At 44.7% G+C, this 16,290-nt stretch overlaps 1 protein-coding gene across 1 annotated transcript in view; it reads right to left on the bottom strand.

Moving 5' to 3' along the window:
• The window catches only part of LOC117378357 (atrial natriuretic peptide receptor 1), a 43,202-nt gene that overhangs the window by 17,475 nt on the left and 9,437 nt on the right, over window positions 1–16,290 (bottom strand). The window contains exons 5-10 of the mRNA XM_055225161.1: window positions 14,752–14,865; window positions 14,240–14,405; window positions 6,219–6,313; window positions 5,253–5,388; window positions 4,470–4,554; window positions 1,389–1,509 (exon numbers count right to left, since the gene is read on the bottom strand). Coding sequence (XP_055081136.1) covers window positions 1,389–1,509; window positions 4,470–4,554; window positions 5,253–5,388; window positions 6,219–6,313; window positions 14,240–14,405; window positions 14,752–14,865 — 717 coding nt within the window. The remainder of the gene's footprint in view (window positions 1–1,388; window positions 1,510–4,469; window positions 4,555–5,252; window positions 5,389–6,218; window positions 6,314–14,239; window positions 14,406–14,751; window positions 14,866–16,290) is intronic.

Raw genomic sequence — 16,290 nt, forward strand, 5'->3', positions numbered from 1 at the left:
CTCGTTCACTCTGTGCTCATTCATTTTCTTTGTGTGTGCTTGTTTGCTCTCTGTGCACGCTCATTCTCTGTCTGTGCACGCACGTTCACTCTGTGTCCACTTGTTCACTCTCTGTGTGCACTCGTTCGCTCTCTGCGTGCTCATTTGCTCTGTGCTCTTTCACTATCTGTGCGCGGTCGTTCGCTCTCTGTGCTCGTTCACTGTCTGTAAGCACTCGTTCGCTCTGTTTGTGCTTGTTTGCTCCCTGTGCTCTTTTACTCTCTGTGCACACTCATTCACTCTCTGTGCGCTCATTTGTTCTCTGTGCTTGTTAGCTCTCTGTGCACGCTCATTCACTATCTGTGCGCGCTCGTTCGCTCTGTTTGTGCTTGTTTGCTCTGTGCTCATTCATTCTGGTTATGCGCGTTCGTTCGCTCTCTGTGCATGCTTGTTCACTTCTCACTGGCCTCTCCAAACGAGCGTTAAGACAGATGCAGTACATCTAGATTGCTGCTGCTCAGGTCCTGACTAGAACCAGGAAGTACTTCACACATGTGTCCTGTGCTCAGATAGACAATAGACTTTAAAGCAGCTTTGCTTGTGAAAAAGTCTCTCCATGGACCAGCACCAAAGTACATCTCCCACATGAGCCGCATGAACCATCTCACACTCTGAGGACTTCAGGGACCGACCTCCTGCTGGTGCCCAGTCTCAGGACTAAACATGGGTAATAGGCATTTCAGTTTTATGCAGCTAAAACCTGGAACAGATGTGAGACAGGCCTCTATTTGATGATGTTTAAATCCATCCAATTATGCATATGACTGAAAGGTTTTTATTCTGCACTCTTCTATTTTAATGTCAATTTTATGATCACTTATATTTATTTTTTGATTTGTGTGATTTTAATGTCTTCCTTATTCTGTAAAGCACTTACTTTGTTTACGAATTATGCTGTACAAATAAACTTTTCTTGCCTTGCCTAATCAATTAAGCAAGCTATTATACATTTGAATGGGGAAACTCCTCCAAATCCGGAAGGAATAGTTTGTCTAAAATTCATTAATATTTGTAAATTGTTTATATTTGTAGGCAGTAGTTGTATGTTTGTTGTTTTGTTTGTTACCCGAGTATGCTGACCATTCCAGGTAAGTAAAGTAAAAAATTTAACAGTAACTAAGACCAACTCTAGTTTAAAGTAGGTCCTTGAGGAAAAACAGGAATACTCAATGAAACATTTTGTTCATTTTATTTTCCAAAAACAAAACACTGTGTGTTATTGCAGTATATTTATTTTGTTACTATATTGGTTATTGCATCAGACAATATTGCAATATTGATATTTTTGTGATATATTGTGTAGCCCTAATTAGTATATATTTATGTTCCTATATACTTGAATGTGTTACCATGGAGATGGTCAGTCTGCTTGCCGCTCGCCGCAGTCCTCTGTCGCCGCAGCTGATCTGGACGTCGTCCCAGTTCACTCTCCACAGCTGAGCTGCCAACTCACTCTCCAGACGCAACTTCCTGTTTCACAGGCAATCACAAGAGAGGACGACAATCAGAGCACAGGATTTCAACTGATATGTACTTTAGTCCTGATTTATGCCTGTTTTAATCTTGGTTTAGTCCTGGTAGAGTCCTGATTTAGAATTGGTTTTAACCTGGTTTAAACCTGGTTTGGTCCTGGTTTAGATGTCCATATACTAGATTTAAGTGTCCATACGTTGAAATGTCCATGTGGTTTGACATACATTGGCAAACAACTAGACCACTAAAAACAAGGACTGCCGAACACATCTGAAACATACACAGCAGAAGCCCTGTCGCAGGCAAGGCAAGTTATTTGTATAGCACAATTCGTACAAGTAATTCAAAGTGCTTTACGGAATAATAAAGACATTAAAATCACACAAATCAAAACAAAAATAATCACAAATAATCATCATAAAATTACCATTAAAACAGAAGAGTCAGTCATATGCACAGCTAAACAGAACTGTTTTGAGCCTGGATTTAAACATTGTCAAAGTAGAGGCCTGTCTCACATCTTCAGGAAGACTGTTCCAGATTTTAGCTGCATAAAACTGAAATGCTGATTCCACATGTTTAGTCCTGACTCTGGGCACCAGCAAGTTCTCAGAGTGCGAGATGGTTCATATGGCACTAACATGTCAGATGTACTTTGGTGCTAGGCCATGGACAGATTTGTACACAAGTAAAGCAGCTTTAAAGTCTATTCTTTGAGCTACAGGAAGCCATTGTAGAGAACGTATGTGCTCGTACTTCCTGGTTCTAGTCAGGACCCGAGCAGCAGTGTTCTGGATGTACTGTTCTGTCTTAACGCTCGTTTGGAGAGGCCAGTGAGCAGGCCATTACAGTAGTCTGACCGACTGGAGACAAATGCATGGATAAGTCTCTCTAAGTCTGACTTTGACAGTACACCTTTTATTTTTGTAATGTTTTAGATGGTAAAAAGCTGCAGATGTTATTGATTTGATGTGGCTGTTAAAGTTCAAGTTCAAGTCTATTATTACTCCTAGATTTTCTAGCCTGACTTGAAGGTTTTAGAGAAAGACTGGAGGTGACTGCTGACACTTTCTCTATGTTTCTGTGGCCAAAGATGATGACTTCAGTCTTGTCTGAGTTTAGCAGAAGAAAGTTGTTTTGCATCCACACACTGATCTGTTGGATGCAGTGGCCGAGTGAATCCACTGGTCCATATTCACCTGCTGCAGTGAGACATAGATCTGAGTGTAATTTGCAGAGTTGTGGTAGGACACATTATTGCTGCGTATTAACTGTAGAGATTGAACAACAGGGGTCCCAGGATTGACCCCTGGCTTTTATCTGAGACATTTTCCAATTTCAACAAAGTACTACCTGTTTTCTAGATAGGACTTGAGCCAGTTTAGTGCCGTACCAGAGATGCCCTCCCAGTCCTCTAGTCTCTGTAAGAGGATCACATGATCCACAGTGTCAAAAGCAGCACTCAGATCTAACAGGATCAAAACTGAGATTTTGCCTGCATCAGTGTTGAGACAGATGTCATTTGTCACCTTGATAAGAGCAGTCTCAGTGCTGTGGTGGGTCTAAAACCTGACATCAAAGGAGTTGTTCATTTGGAGAAAGTTAATAAGCTGTTGGTAAACAACTTTTTCGAGGACTTTGCCTAAAAATGGCAGATTTGAGATTGGTCAATAATTGTTCAATATTGTGGCATCAAGACTGCTGTTCTTTAGGAGAGGCTTGATAACCGCAGTTTTCAAAACTCTTGGGAATGTTCCAGATTGGAATGAGATATTAACTATGCAAGGGAGTGGTGATAGCAAACTGTTGAGCACAGACTTTAGAAATTTAGTGGGTAACACATCGAGGCAGTAGATGAACTGACAGGTGACAATCTCTTGGACAGTTTTGTCAGTTACAGGTGCAAAGTGAGTCAGCTCTAAGTGTCTAGGTGGGTACTGGGATGTTTTTTGCGTTGTGGAATTGATGGCATTTTTAATGCCCTGAAGCTTGTAATTAAAGAATACTGTAAACTCATTTCACTTAGATGTGTAAATTAGTTTCAATGGCAGCGGAGCTGGAGGGTTTGTTAATCTGTTTACTATTGCAAACAGGACACGAGAGTTGTTACTGCAACTTCCAATAATCTCAGAAAAATATCTTTCCCTTGTTCTACATAAAGTGTGGTTGTAACAGTGCATTTTTTCTCTGTAAATCTCATAATGAACCTGGAGCAGTAAGTTCCCCAGGATATGTGGGCATTGAACAAATAAAACAACCCAGTCGAGATGGGATGTGAGTTCCATTTTATTGAAAAGAAAAGTTCTGGATCTACACTCTGAGGACCCTGGCTCCTAAAGGTCTCAGTGAAGACATTGATCTGAGGCCCTTTCTGTAACTCTTAAATGGCTGGTCTGTGGCTGTATGTATGCCTCCAATATCAGCACCAACACTGCTGAAGTGTTGGTGCTGATATTGTGTCCTTCTATTTTTTTTTTAAATTTGCATATAAACTGTATATAGTATAAATATATTCAGCTGTGGCGAATTAATACACCACTTTAAATATAATAGTGACCACCTGTTTATATTTTTCATAGAATTCCAATGTTCAACAATTATAATTTAATTGACAATTGACATTTGTGTATATAAGCTTTGCTGTTACATAATTGGTCACGTGACTACCTGGGCTTGTATAGAACAGGTGTGAAACTGAATCCTTCATGTCTGAAGAAGGGCTTAACCCCAAAAGGTCACATTGTGGTGCTATAAAATAATACAAAATTGGGAGTGCCAAAGAACTGCACCCCAGATCTGTTCTGTTTTTCTGCTGTTTTGTCAGCATGCAGTCTGAACTTTTTATCAAATGTTCATGTCTCTACCTACCAGTACTTAATCCTCGTTTAGACCTGGTTTAGACCTGGTTCAGTCTTTTTTAGTCCTTGTTCAGTCTTGGTTTAGTCCTGGTTTCTGACCTGTAGATGAAGACTGTGATGGTAATGATGATAATGAAGACAAAGCAGATGACGATAGAGACGAGCTGCTGCATCGACACTGTGCCTGAAACAAACAAAAAAAACAAATAAGTAAACAACAACAAGAAAAAAGATCCAAGGGAGAAGAGCCAAAGGAGCAGAGCTAGAGCCAAAGAAACAGAGCCAGAGGAGAAGTCAGGAGCAGAGCCAGAGGAGCAGAGCCAGAGGAGCAAACAGGAGCACAGCCAGAGGAGCAGAGCCAGAGGAGCAGAGCCAGAGGAGCAGAGCCAGAGGAGCAGAGCCAGAGGAGCAGAGCCAGAGGAGCAGACAGGAGCAGGCAGGAGCAGGTAGGAGTAGAGTCAGAGGAGCAGAGTCAGAGAGGCAGAGCCAGAGGAGCAGACAGGAGCAGAGCCAGAGGAGCAGACAGGAGCAGAGCCAGAGGAGCAGAGCCAGAGGAGCAGAGCCAGAGGAGCAGAGCCAGAGGAGCAGAGCCAGAAGAGCAGAGCCAGAGGAGCAGAGCCAGAGGAGCAGAGCCAGAGGAGCAGAGCCAAAGGAGCAGAGCCAGAGGAGCAGACAGGAGCAGAGCCAGAGGAGCAGAGCCAAAGGAGCAGAGCCAGAGGAGCAGACAGGAGCAGAGCCAGAGGAGCAGAGCCAGAGGAGCAGACAGGAGCAGAGCCAGAGGGGCAGAGCCAGAGGAGCAGAAAGGAGCAGAATCAGAGGAGCAAACAGGAGCAGAGCCAGAGGAGCAGACAGGAGCAGGCAGGAGAAGATAGGGGGTCTTACGAGCAAGACATTCGGGCTTGTCGTTCTTGAAGCCGCACTCAGGTGTGTCGGGGGGCGGGACTCCACCTGGCCACTGGAATCTCCGGCCCCTCTGCCACACCAGTTGCTTAATGCTGCCGTTGTACAGCGCCACCATCTGGACACACAGAGCACTGAAGGTCAAAGGTAACTGGACTTTTATGCTACATTCCATTCAAGCTCCAAGGTTGGACCTCGGGGGAACGTTTTCTCCCCGAGTTTCTATGTTTCAGTGCTCAAGTCAGAAAATACACTGCTCAGTACATTATATCTTGTCACAGCTAACCTGCTAGCTTCCATGTTCCAAACAGGAAGTGAGCATGGGCATGCTTCTGGCTTCATTGATTCCAATTTACTTTCTATGGAAAAACTGTGGTCCCCTCTCATTATGCGGACCTTAAAATGTTGGTTTTAACCCCCTCTGCATGACCCTGGCCTTATTTCACTATTTCGTACCAAAATCAAGATATGAACATTAATAACAGCCCAATCAGTTGCCTTTTTTCTCCAAAGTCGCACCACAGCATTACTAAGCGCCCACTCTCTGCAAAACCAGCTGTGCTGAAAGGAAAGTTACTTTTAACAGCCTTGTTCCTGATTAGTTCTTTGGTTGCCATGACACAATCGTAATTCCAAATATGGCTTCAGATTATCTGCTATAACTGCTAGCCTTGATGAGCTTCATTTGGAGCACTGCCGGTGGTGGGTCAGTCTACTTCTTTATACAGGCTACATTGTGTCCCCAGATATGAGACATGTTCAAATCAAATATAACTTTCACTGATAACAATTGTAATGCTGATTTATTCTTGATTGACTCTCAACTCTCCCATGTATTTCTTGCTCTGGCAACCCAGGTTCAATTGTGATTGTAGTACTTTTTTGTAAGAGGAAGGACACATATGCAAGGACACTCTGCACTATTTCACTTTCGGAGGCATGTCTCACCTGAAAGTGGGCGGAGCTGAGGTCGGTCATGTCCCAAACAGTGAAGTCCAACTCTCTGTCCCCGAGAGCATCCATCTGCACTTCACCCATAATACCTGAAATATATACATATATATAAGTATTACAGAGAGACACCTGCACCTCCTCCACTCACTCACACTGAAATATACACAAATATACACAAGTACTAGAGTAATACTACAGTAATATTATAGTACAGGTAATACACAGACACAGAGCTTTTATCTGCACCTCCCACATGACACCTGAAATATACAAGTACACCGAGTACTACAGTAATACTACCATACAAGTACTACATGGAAACAGAGCATCCAGCTGCACCTCCCCCATGATACCTACAAGATATACATAGCAATAAAGTAATACTACAGTAATATTACAGTACAAGAACTACAGGGGCATCCGCACCTCCCCCATCATTCCAGAAATACACAAATACACATGTACTCCAGTAAAAGTACTGCAGTAACCGCCAGAGCCTCCTGGATCATTGTCAGTAAGGATCAATAACCATAAGGATCAGTATTAAGGATCAATATGACCAAACAGAAGTCAGTCTGTATGACCCCTGTGTGACCTGCGTCAGATGCCCTCCCATGCTCCTGTAACTTGTGTGCCAGATTCCCTACTATCCTCCAATATCCCTGTGCACCATATTCCCTTCCTGTGTGTCAGATGCCCTCCCTCTATGTTATATTCCCACCCTGTGTGTCAGATGCCCTTCCTGTGTGTCAGATGCCCTCCCTGTGTGTCATATTCCCTCCCTGTGTGTCAGATGCCCTCCCTGTGTGTCATATTCCCTCCCTGTGTGTCAGATGCTCTCCCTGTGTGTCATATTCCTTCCCCGTGTGTCAGATGCCCTCCCTGTGTGTCATAATCCCTCCCTGTGTGTCAGATGCCCTCCCTGTGTGTCATTATGCCCTCCCTGTGTGTCATATTCCTTCCCCGTGTGTCAGATGCCCTCCCTGTGTGTCATAATCCCTCCCTGTGTGTCAGATGCCCTCCATGTGTGTCATATTCCCTCCCCCTGTGTCATATTCCTTCCCTGTGCGTCAGATGCCCTCCCTCTTTGCCTGTGTGGTGTAATCAGATCTGTACAGCTGTAGGGTTTGTGTGTAATCAGATTACAGTTTGTGACTCGCTGCTCTGAAACACAAACAGAATCATACTTCACGAGCGTGATGTCATGGCGGCACGGTGGTTAAGCATTCAGGCTACATAGCAAGAAGGTTCCTGGTTCTCCTCCCGGGTCATTCTGCATGTAGTTTGCAAGTTCTCCCTGTATCTGTGTGGAGTTTGCATGTTCTCCTTATGTCTGAGTGGGTTTCCTCCTGGCACTCCGTTTTCCCCCATCAATGCACAACATGCACAATAAGTCAAATTCTCCAGCTAAGATAGTCCTGAGCAAAACTAGGTCAAGATCTGGAGATGGGTCCCACTGCTCCTGGCAGGTTAAAGAGGATCAAATTTAAAGATTTTAATTGATTTTTTTGTGGAGTTTCTACCATGTTATACCATTGTTCCCTCATCTAAAACATGCCTGAAGAGGTTTTAGATGTCATCCATGCATGTTTGAGCATTTTTGTGATCTCTCCTGGGCCCTATTTGAACTGTGATGGAAATTTAAGTATATTCATGTTGTAAAGAAATTATTCTTATGATATGTCTTTGTGTAAATGCATTTGATCTGTGTCAGTGTGTCAGACCAAGAGCAGACATGAACATGTGTGAAGGCTCTGTCACAAAGCTTTAGTTGTCTTACCTGTCCTCAGGTGTAAAAGTTAATTATCTCATTGGTGTGAAATAAAAGTCACCCTGCTTTGATATGTATGTAGCTTTGTAATTCTGGTATAGATACTCAGAGCTCAGATGCTCTGGGTGGGAAAGGCTGAGATACTCTTGTTTGGGATGCTGGAAGGCCCCCCCCTCCACAACAGAAGCCTTCTTACGGTTAGCAGTACGAGCCTGTACAAGGCTCCGCCCACACGCCTACATCACTCATGCTCCCACATGACAACTCTAAATAAATATACAAAAGTATGATACAAAACTATACAGAGTAACTTGACAAACGTGATGTGATGTGCAATAGTTGAATTAGTGGGATGCAGCTGATTGTGTTGTGATGCCACTCTGAAGGAGGAGTGACTTAGCACAGGGAGCAAAGGGAGGAGAGACTCAAAGCGTCAAAAATAAAACTGAAACATAACATGTTAATATGTTCTTTTGGGCAAATATAGCATTTTCAATAAAAGGCAGCATTGTGATCTAAATATCTTATGTGGTAGCAGTTAATACTCCATAGAAGTAAAATACCCCCTCTTTATTTACACGTTGAAACAGAAGCTTCTCTGAATTGTACCTCATGTTTATAATAAGAACAATAACATAATGTAGGTATTAAATCTGCATTTGTGTCTGTTGCTCTGCCAGATGGTGCATCAGGCTCATAAACACGAGGAGCAGGTTCAGTCACATCTCCCTAAACACATTTAAACATAATCAGGTTTATAACGTCTACCACAGTTTCTGCTCTGACACACAGGTGGGAAGGGGCTAACCACTCTGCCACAGAGATAACCACTCTGCTACAGCGATAACCACACTGCCACCGGGATAACCACTCTGCCACAGGGATAACCACTCTGCCACAGGGATAACCACTCTGCCACAGAGATAACCACTCTGCCGCAGAGATAATCATTCTGTCGCAGAGATAACCACTCTGCCACAGGGATAACCACTCTGCCACAGGGATAACCACTCTGCCACAGGGACAACCACTCTGCGACAGCTCTTTACAGGATGCTTCACAGACTCAGAGGTTGTGGGTTCAGCTTTTCTATGAAACACATTTATTTATGACTCTAAACCAAACAGAGACTCTTTTCTTTTAAAAACAGAAATATTTTCTCAGTGGAATAAATGAGTTTGTGCGACTGAAAAATGTGACAGAAAAACACTGAAAGAATGTGTCTGTGTCCCACGCCTCCACATGTGTGTGTATGCTTGAGTATGTGTGTGTGGATGAGAGAATGCATGCCTCCACAGACCAGACATGCACATGTATGTGTGTGTGTGAGAAAGAGTGTGTGTATGAAAGTGTGTGTGTGTCTGCGAGTGCGGCTGAAAGTGTGTTTCATATATGTATGTATGTGTGTCTCACATGCACACACGTGCACGTGAGAGAGAGAGTGTGTGTGTGTGTGGGGGGGTGTGTGTGTGTGTGTGTGTGTGCGCGCGCGAGAGAGGGAGAATGCATGTTGGAGCGTACTAAAGGTCATCTCTGTGGTCTAGATTGACTCAGGTGTGGCTCAACGGCACAATGTCAGGAGCAGTGATTGGTTCACTCAGAGACTCCTGCTCTCTGATTGGTTCACTTAAGAGACTCCGGCCTTCTGATTGGTTCACTCAGAGCGTCCTGCTCTATGATTGGGTCACTCAGAGAGTACTCCGCTCTGATTGGTCCCTTGAGTATTTTGTGGCCTCTAATTGGCTGAGGTGGAACAGGAAGTGCAGCTTGTTTGTTGGTGAAAGAACAGGAAATAGTCTCAGGAAGTGGTTTCCTGTCAACTCAAAAACACAAAATGTGAAACTGTGCAGTCCTGATTCAAGACCAGGACTAAACTAGGACTCAACTTGAACTAAAACCAGGACTAAACCGAGACTGAACCGGGACTAAACCGGGATTAAACAAGGACTAAACCAGGACTAAGCAAGGGCTAAACTGGGACTGAACCGGCAGTAAACAGGGACTAGACCGAGACTAAACCGGGACTAAACTGGGATTAAACCAGGACTAAACCAGGATTAAACCAAGACTAAACATGCATAGCCAATCCTCTATCCCTTCTCCCTCACTCCTACCCCTCCTGCCCCTGGCCCTCTCACCATTCTCTCAGTAAAAGACTGTGGGTTAGTTGGACAGTCTAGACTGATATCTGTCTGTCTATTTTATACAGAGGAATATCAGTCTGGTCCCTAGTTCCTCTGTTACATCCATAGACTACAAAAAGTAGACTCACTTAGGATGAGGTCACCCACAGCATTTGGCTCCAAACAAAGCTCAATGAGGCGAGCAGTTCCACACATTCAAAGCCATCCATAACCTTGCACCTCCATACCTCTCAGACCTCCTCCATATTGCCACACCCGCTCGCTCTCTCCGCTCCTCTTCCTCTCTCCATCTCTCTGTTCCCTCAGCCCGGCTTGTCACCATGGGGAGCAGGGCCTTCAGCCGCTCTGCTCCCCAGCTCTGGAACTCTCTTTCCCCTTACCTCCGCAATACTGACACACTCTTAGACTTCAAATCCAAACTCAAAACCCACTTGTTCAGACTGGCATATTCTTTATAATCCACACCTGCTCTGTCCTTTTTCAATGTTTTTTATCTGAATGCTTTTAACTGCATGTTCATAAATGTTTTTGATGATTTTAACTGTCTGTATATGTATATATTGTATGTAAGGTGACCTTGAGTGCCCAGAAAGGCACCCTATAAATAAAATGTATTATTATTATTATAGCCACAGCTGCGCTGGGGCAGACTGACGGAAGCAAGGCTGCCAATCTGCGCCATCAGCCCCTCCAACCACCACCTATCATTCACACACACACCACTTTCATACTAGGCAATGTGGGTGAAGTGTCTTGCCTAAGGACACAATGACAGAACTTGGTCCGAGCGGGACTCGATCCTCCGACCTTCGGGGCGGGGGACCAACACTCTAACCACTGAGCCACTGTCGCCCCAAGATATGTACAGTCTATGGTTACGTCTCGAGTCAGAACCAAGCATGTTTGTCCAATCAGATTAGTATATTTCAGTTACGCAAACAACAAACAAACAAAATTACATTTCTCTTTCCTAAGATGAACAGAGTTAAGTGTTTCTCTCATTGCATTTGCAGAAATTAGCCATGTTTTTCAGTCCCTGTGATATTTTTGTTCTTTCTTTTTTCCTCATAAGTAGCCATATTTGCTTTGATGTGAACCACGTGTGTCCCTGATTGGCTCATCCACCTGTCAGTCACGCCCATCTAAACTTGTTTTTGAAAAGGAGGAGGCTGTGGAGTACCAACAAAGAAAAGATTTCACTTTCAGAGTACCACTAGAACCAGGTCTATGACAGGACTATTCCAGGTCTAATCTAGGCCTAAACCAGGCCTGATCTAGGACTAAATCAGGTCTAAAAGTGGACTACATCATTTCCACTGTAGTTCTAAACAGAAATTATCAGAGGACAGAAAAATGAATCAAATGAGATGGACTAAACTGGGACTAAACCAGGTGTGTACCAGGACGGTACCAGGATTGAACAAGAACCAGACCTAAACCAGAATTAAAGTAGGACTAAACCAGGACTTAAGCACGTCTGAACCAAGACTGAGCCAGAACTTGGGCTAAACCGGGACTCAACTAGGACTAAAGAAAGATTAAACCAGATCTGAACCACGACGTTCTCCAACAGCTTGGAGAACGGAGGAGGAGACTAGAGGAGGGTGGAGAAAGGAGGAGGGGGAAGAGGCCAGAGGAGGCTAGAGGAGGCTGGAGGAGGCTGGAGGAGGCTGGAGGAGGCTAGAGGAGGCTAGAGGAGGTTGGAGGAGGCTGGAGGAGGCTAGAGGAGGCTGGAGGAGGCTGGAGGAGGCTGGAGGAGGCTGGAGGAGGCTGGAGGAGGCTGAAGGAGAGAGGAGGAGGCTAGAGGAGGCTAGAGGAGGCTGGAGGAGGCTGGAGGAGGCTGAAGGAGGCTGGAGGAGGCTGGAGGAGGCTGGAGGAGGCTGGAGGAGGCTGGAGGAGGCTGAAGGAGAGAGGAGGAGGCTAGAGGAGGCTGGAGGAGGCTAGAGGAGGCTAGAGGAGGCTAGAGGAGGCTGGAGGAGGCTGGAGGAGGCTGGAGGAGGCTGGAGGAGGCTGGAGGAGGCTGGAGGAGGCTGGAGGAGGCTGGACCTGCCACAATGCCAAATTTAAAAGTGCGACATATTGCTTAAGTAAATATAGACAACAATAATACTGAAATCAAACTATAAAGTAGAATTATGTCCAATGTCTGTCATGTATCGAATAAGTCAGTATAGTATTTATTGTGACAAGCCTGGAGGACTCTGGAGTGTGATGGATAGTGCAGCCCCATAGAGAATATTTCCTGTGGTGTTGTTTTTTTTTTTTTATGTGAGAAAAATTCACTCTCCCACAGCCACGACTCCACAACTGTACCCCCCTCTACCCCTCCTCCCACACTCTACCCATTAACCCCTCTTCCCGCACCCCTCTACCCCTCCTCTCTCACCCCCCTGACCCCTCCACCCCTCCTCCCTCACCCCCTTATCCCTCTACCCCTCTGGAACTCCCTAAATTCTCAGCATTTCGTCCGGGGGCGGGGCTTAGCATTCCAGGTCAGTCAAAGCTAACCAACTGTGTGCTGTGTTTTAAATGGAGAAATGGAGAGTTCATTTCATAATCAGCAGATGTAATTACTGCAAATATTAAGGTTCTGCGATATGAGAGTATTTTTGTGACCCGCTAAATACAGTTAACTAATACCTTTATTTATAATTTTCTTTTGTCCAAAAAATAGCTCGGTTTTGCCAAGACTTGGTTAGCAAACCTGACCAAAAACCCTAAACTTACCTATTCAAAACCTAGCCCTGATCCTAATCCTAAAGTTAACCCGAGTGTGAAAAAATATATATTCAAAACTCAACATTTGTTGAACCACAACACAAAGTGGCTGTTGTTTGACATAAAGGTGTTTGGGGTTGTTTTTTTGCTATAATTTTAGGCCAAAAATTGGCTTGGTCTTGTCAAAAAGCTGTTTTTAAAAAACAGCTCAGATGAATAGGAAATGTGCTTAAAAGTGGGTTACCATGGTTGCAATAGAATGGTAAGTCCCTCTCCCAGACGAAATGCCAAGGTTTTAGGGAGTCCCCCTTCCCCTCCCATGCCCCTCACACCCCAGATCCCTCCTGCCCCTCAGCCACAGCCCTCAGAGAGCTGCCCTTGCCCCTCTCTCCCCTCAGAGCAGTGGTTCCAGTGGTTTTCTCGTCCAAGTTTCTCAGAGGGACCCAGAACCAAGAGGAAAAAAGAGACAGGGGAAGACCAGGAAAGGAGAGAAGCAGAGGAGGAAAGGAGAAGAGAGGAGCAGAGCTGGATGAGAAGAGAAGGGAAGAGAAGGACAGGACCAGAGGAGCTGAGCAATTGTTTTGAATGATGTGGTATAATTAAGTTGTTATTATTATTATTATTTTGAAAAGAGCAGAGGGCGAGGAGGAGAGGAGCAGAGGAGGAGAGGAGCAGAGGGGCAGAGGAGGAGAGGAGCAGAAGAGGAGAGGAGCAGAAGAGGAGAGGAGCAGATGGGAAACTAGAGGAATGAAATCTCACAAACAATCCCTGAACTATACAGACCGCAGAGCAGTGGGTATTCACTCACAGAGCAGAGAAATAGAGAGCAGCTCTGAGAGGTCAGAGGTCAGAGGATGTTTCTCAGGACTTTATTAAATTAAATCCAAATGTGGCTTTGGGACAGAGGTTTAGAGAGAGGTATGTCTCCCACCAGAGTCAGCAGCAGCTTGTCTTTGTCCCCTTCAGTCATCCTCTGCTCCTCTGCTCTTCTCCTCCTCCACAGCAGCGCCATGTTTTGGTTTATTAGGGAGCTTCACCTTTCACTCCACCTCACACAACAATGCTGCTCTGTGATTGGTTCAATCCAGGTTTGAACCAGTTCTAAACCAGATCTGAACAAGGACTAAAGCAGATCTATACCATCACTAACCAGGTCTGAATAAGGACTAAACCAAGACTGAACCAGGACTAAATACGGACTAAACCAGGGCTAAACTAGTTTTGAATCAGGTCTGAACCAGGTCTAAACCAGGGCTGAACTATGGCTGAAGCAGGAGCAGGGCACACGACCAGAGCAGAGGGTCAATCACAACACAGGAGCAGAGCGGAAAGTTGTGATTGGTCAGTGAGAAGCAGGTGTGAGTGGCTGAAGTCAGACTCACCTGTGAAGCTTCGGTTCCACATTCTGGGCGTCACCACGTCCCTCTGAGGCCTGAGGTACCGAATCCCGGTCTGGGTCTCAGTTCGGTTCAGATCCGGCAGAGACTCATTCAATGCCAAAGAGAAGAGCAGCACGGCGTCATAGAAGCCCCCAGCGATGACATTAAACTGAGGAACAGAGGATGAGAACAGTAGAGGAAGAGGGTCAGAGGGTTAGAGGATGAAGAGAGGAGGAGAAGAGGTTGCAAGGGAGAGGGCCAGAGGAGCAGACGTTGATGCAGAGGAGAGGAGGAGGAAAGGAGGGTTAGAGGGGCAGAGGTGAAGGTCAGAGAAGGAGAGGGCCAGAGGAGCAGAGGAGCAGGGCAGAGGGTCAGGGGAGCAGAGGAGAGGGTCAGAGAAGCAGAGGATGAAGAGAAGAGGAGCAGAGGAGCAGATGATGCAGAGGCTAATGCGGAAGATCAGTGCCAGAGAGCGTGTGATGGTGCAGAGGCTTAGAGGTGCAGAGGATCAGTACCAGAGAGCGTGTGATGGTGAAGTTGAACATGTCTCCTGCATCTCGTTGTAGATCTTGGACAAACTGTGAGTACTGCTGTGTCTGAGGCTGGAAGTACGAGATGATCTTCACAAACTGAGAAACAGACACCATGAGACATCAGGAGGTTTGTAAAGACAGGAGGAGTAATTAAACACGATTAAACATCAGGAGGGGCAGAGGGGTAAAACATTGTTAAAGATCATGTTGTAACGTTGTTCCCTCCTTAAAAAACATGCCTGAAGAGGTTTTAGATGTCATCCATGTATGTTTCAGTAATCTAGTGATCTCTCCTGAGCTCTGTTTGAATTCTCCTCACGGTTAGCTGTTCAAGGCTCCACCCACAAGCCTTACATCACCTATGCTCCCACATGACAATTCTCCATAAATATATAAAAACATGACACAAAACAGGAAACAGCAACTTGACAAACCTGAGTTTCATTACTCAGCTACATACTGATGTGTTGTGATAGCGCTTGGAGTGACTTAGCTCAGGGAGCAAAAGGAGGGGAGACTCGTCAAAAATGAAAGTGCAACTTATAAAAAAATCATGTTGATATGTTGTTTTGGGTGAATATAGCATTTTCAAAACAATAAAAGGCAACATGGTGATCTAAATATGTGTTAGCAGTTCATACCCCATAAAAGTAAAAAAAAAACAACCCTCTTTAAACATCAGGAGGGCACTAAAGGCGAGGTCAGGGGTTCTGTTGTCATTGTAATTAAACACACTTCATCAGGAGCTCAGGGACAGAGGGTTGTAAAGGGTAGAGAGGTCAGGAGTTGTTGCAATTGCCATTTTGTGATTATAAGAGCACAAATGCTGATTGAAAATAAAGAAAATACAGATTTCTTAAACTTCACTGATTAAAGTGTTTAAATCCTATTCTGCAAATTTGACTTTTCAGAGTTTTTAACAATGTTATAGTTGTTTCCTTTCACCATTAACTCACCTGAAGCTGTATTTAGAGTGGATGTCTGTGTAGACCCTCAGTCGTCCAGGTATGTATTTAGAGTGATTCACGCATGTTTCAGTAATGTTTAATTGCATATTTTCAAGGCGCCATTTTGCTATTCAAGCCCTGTTTCCACCGGTACAAGCCCACTGTGACATACTTACTTTCTTCTCCAGTTTTATTTTTTTCAATCAGTGATACACGTAGGATTCAGCAGCACCATGTAGTCACTTTGGTACAAATGTGCAGTTATACGTAGGAGGAGCCATGATGATGTTTATGGTGACATCAGCTCCTACTGGGCATAGCAATTTTAGATCAATATTTTGATAAATGTGAAAACCAACGGGTGTCATACACTATAACTACAGAGCAGACACAAGCACAATATATCTGCTTTAAAAGGACATACACTGGTGTATCTGTGTCCTAATGAAACCTGTCTCTGCAGGACACTTTTCAGATGTACTAATAGAAGCGAGCAGTTACAATGAATGTGATTTGATGGCAGGAATGCCATCTACCATTTATTTGTGGACTTGAAAACAACAGGCGGCCTCTG

The sequence above is a fragment of the Periophthalmus magnuspinnatus genome, chromosome 11 (genome assembly GCF_009829125.3).
Source record: "Periophthalmus magnuspinnatus isolate fPerMag1 chromosome 11, fPerMag1.2.pri, whole genome shotgun sequence".
NCBI lineage: Eukaryota > Metazoa > Chordata > Actinopteri > Gobiiformes > Gobiidae > Periophthalmus > Periophthalmus magnuspinnatus.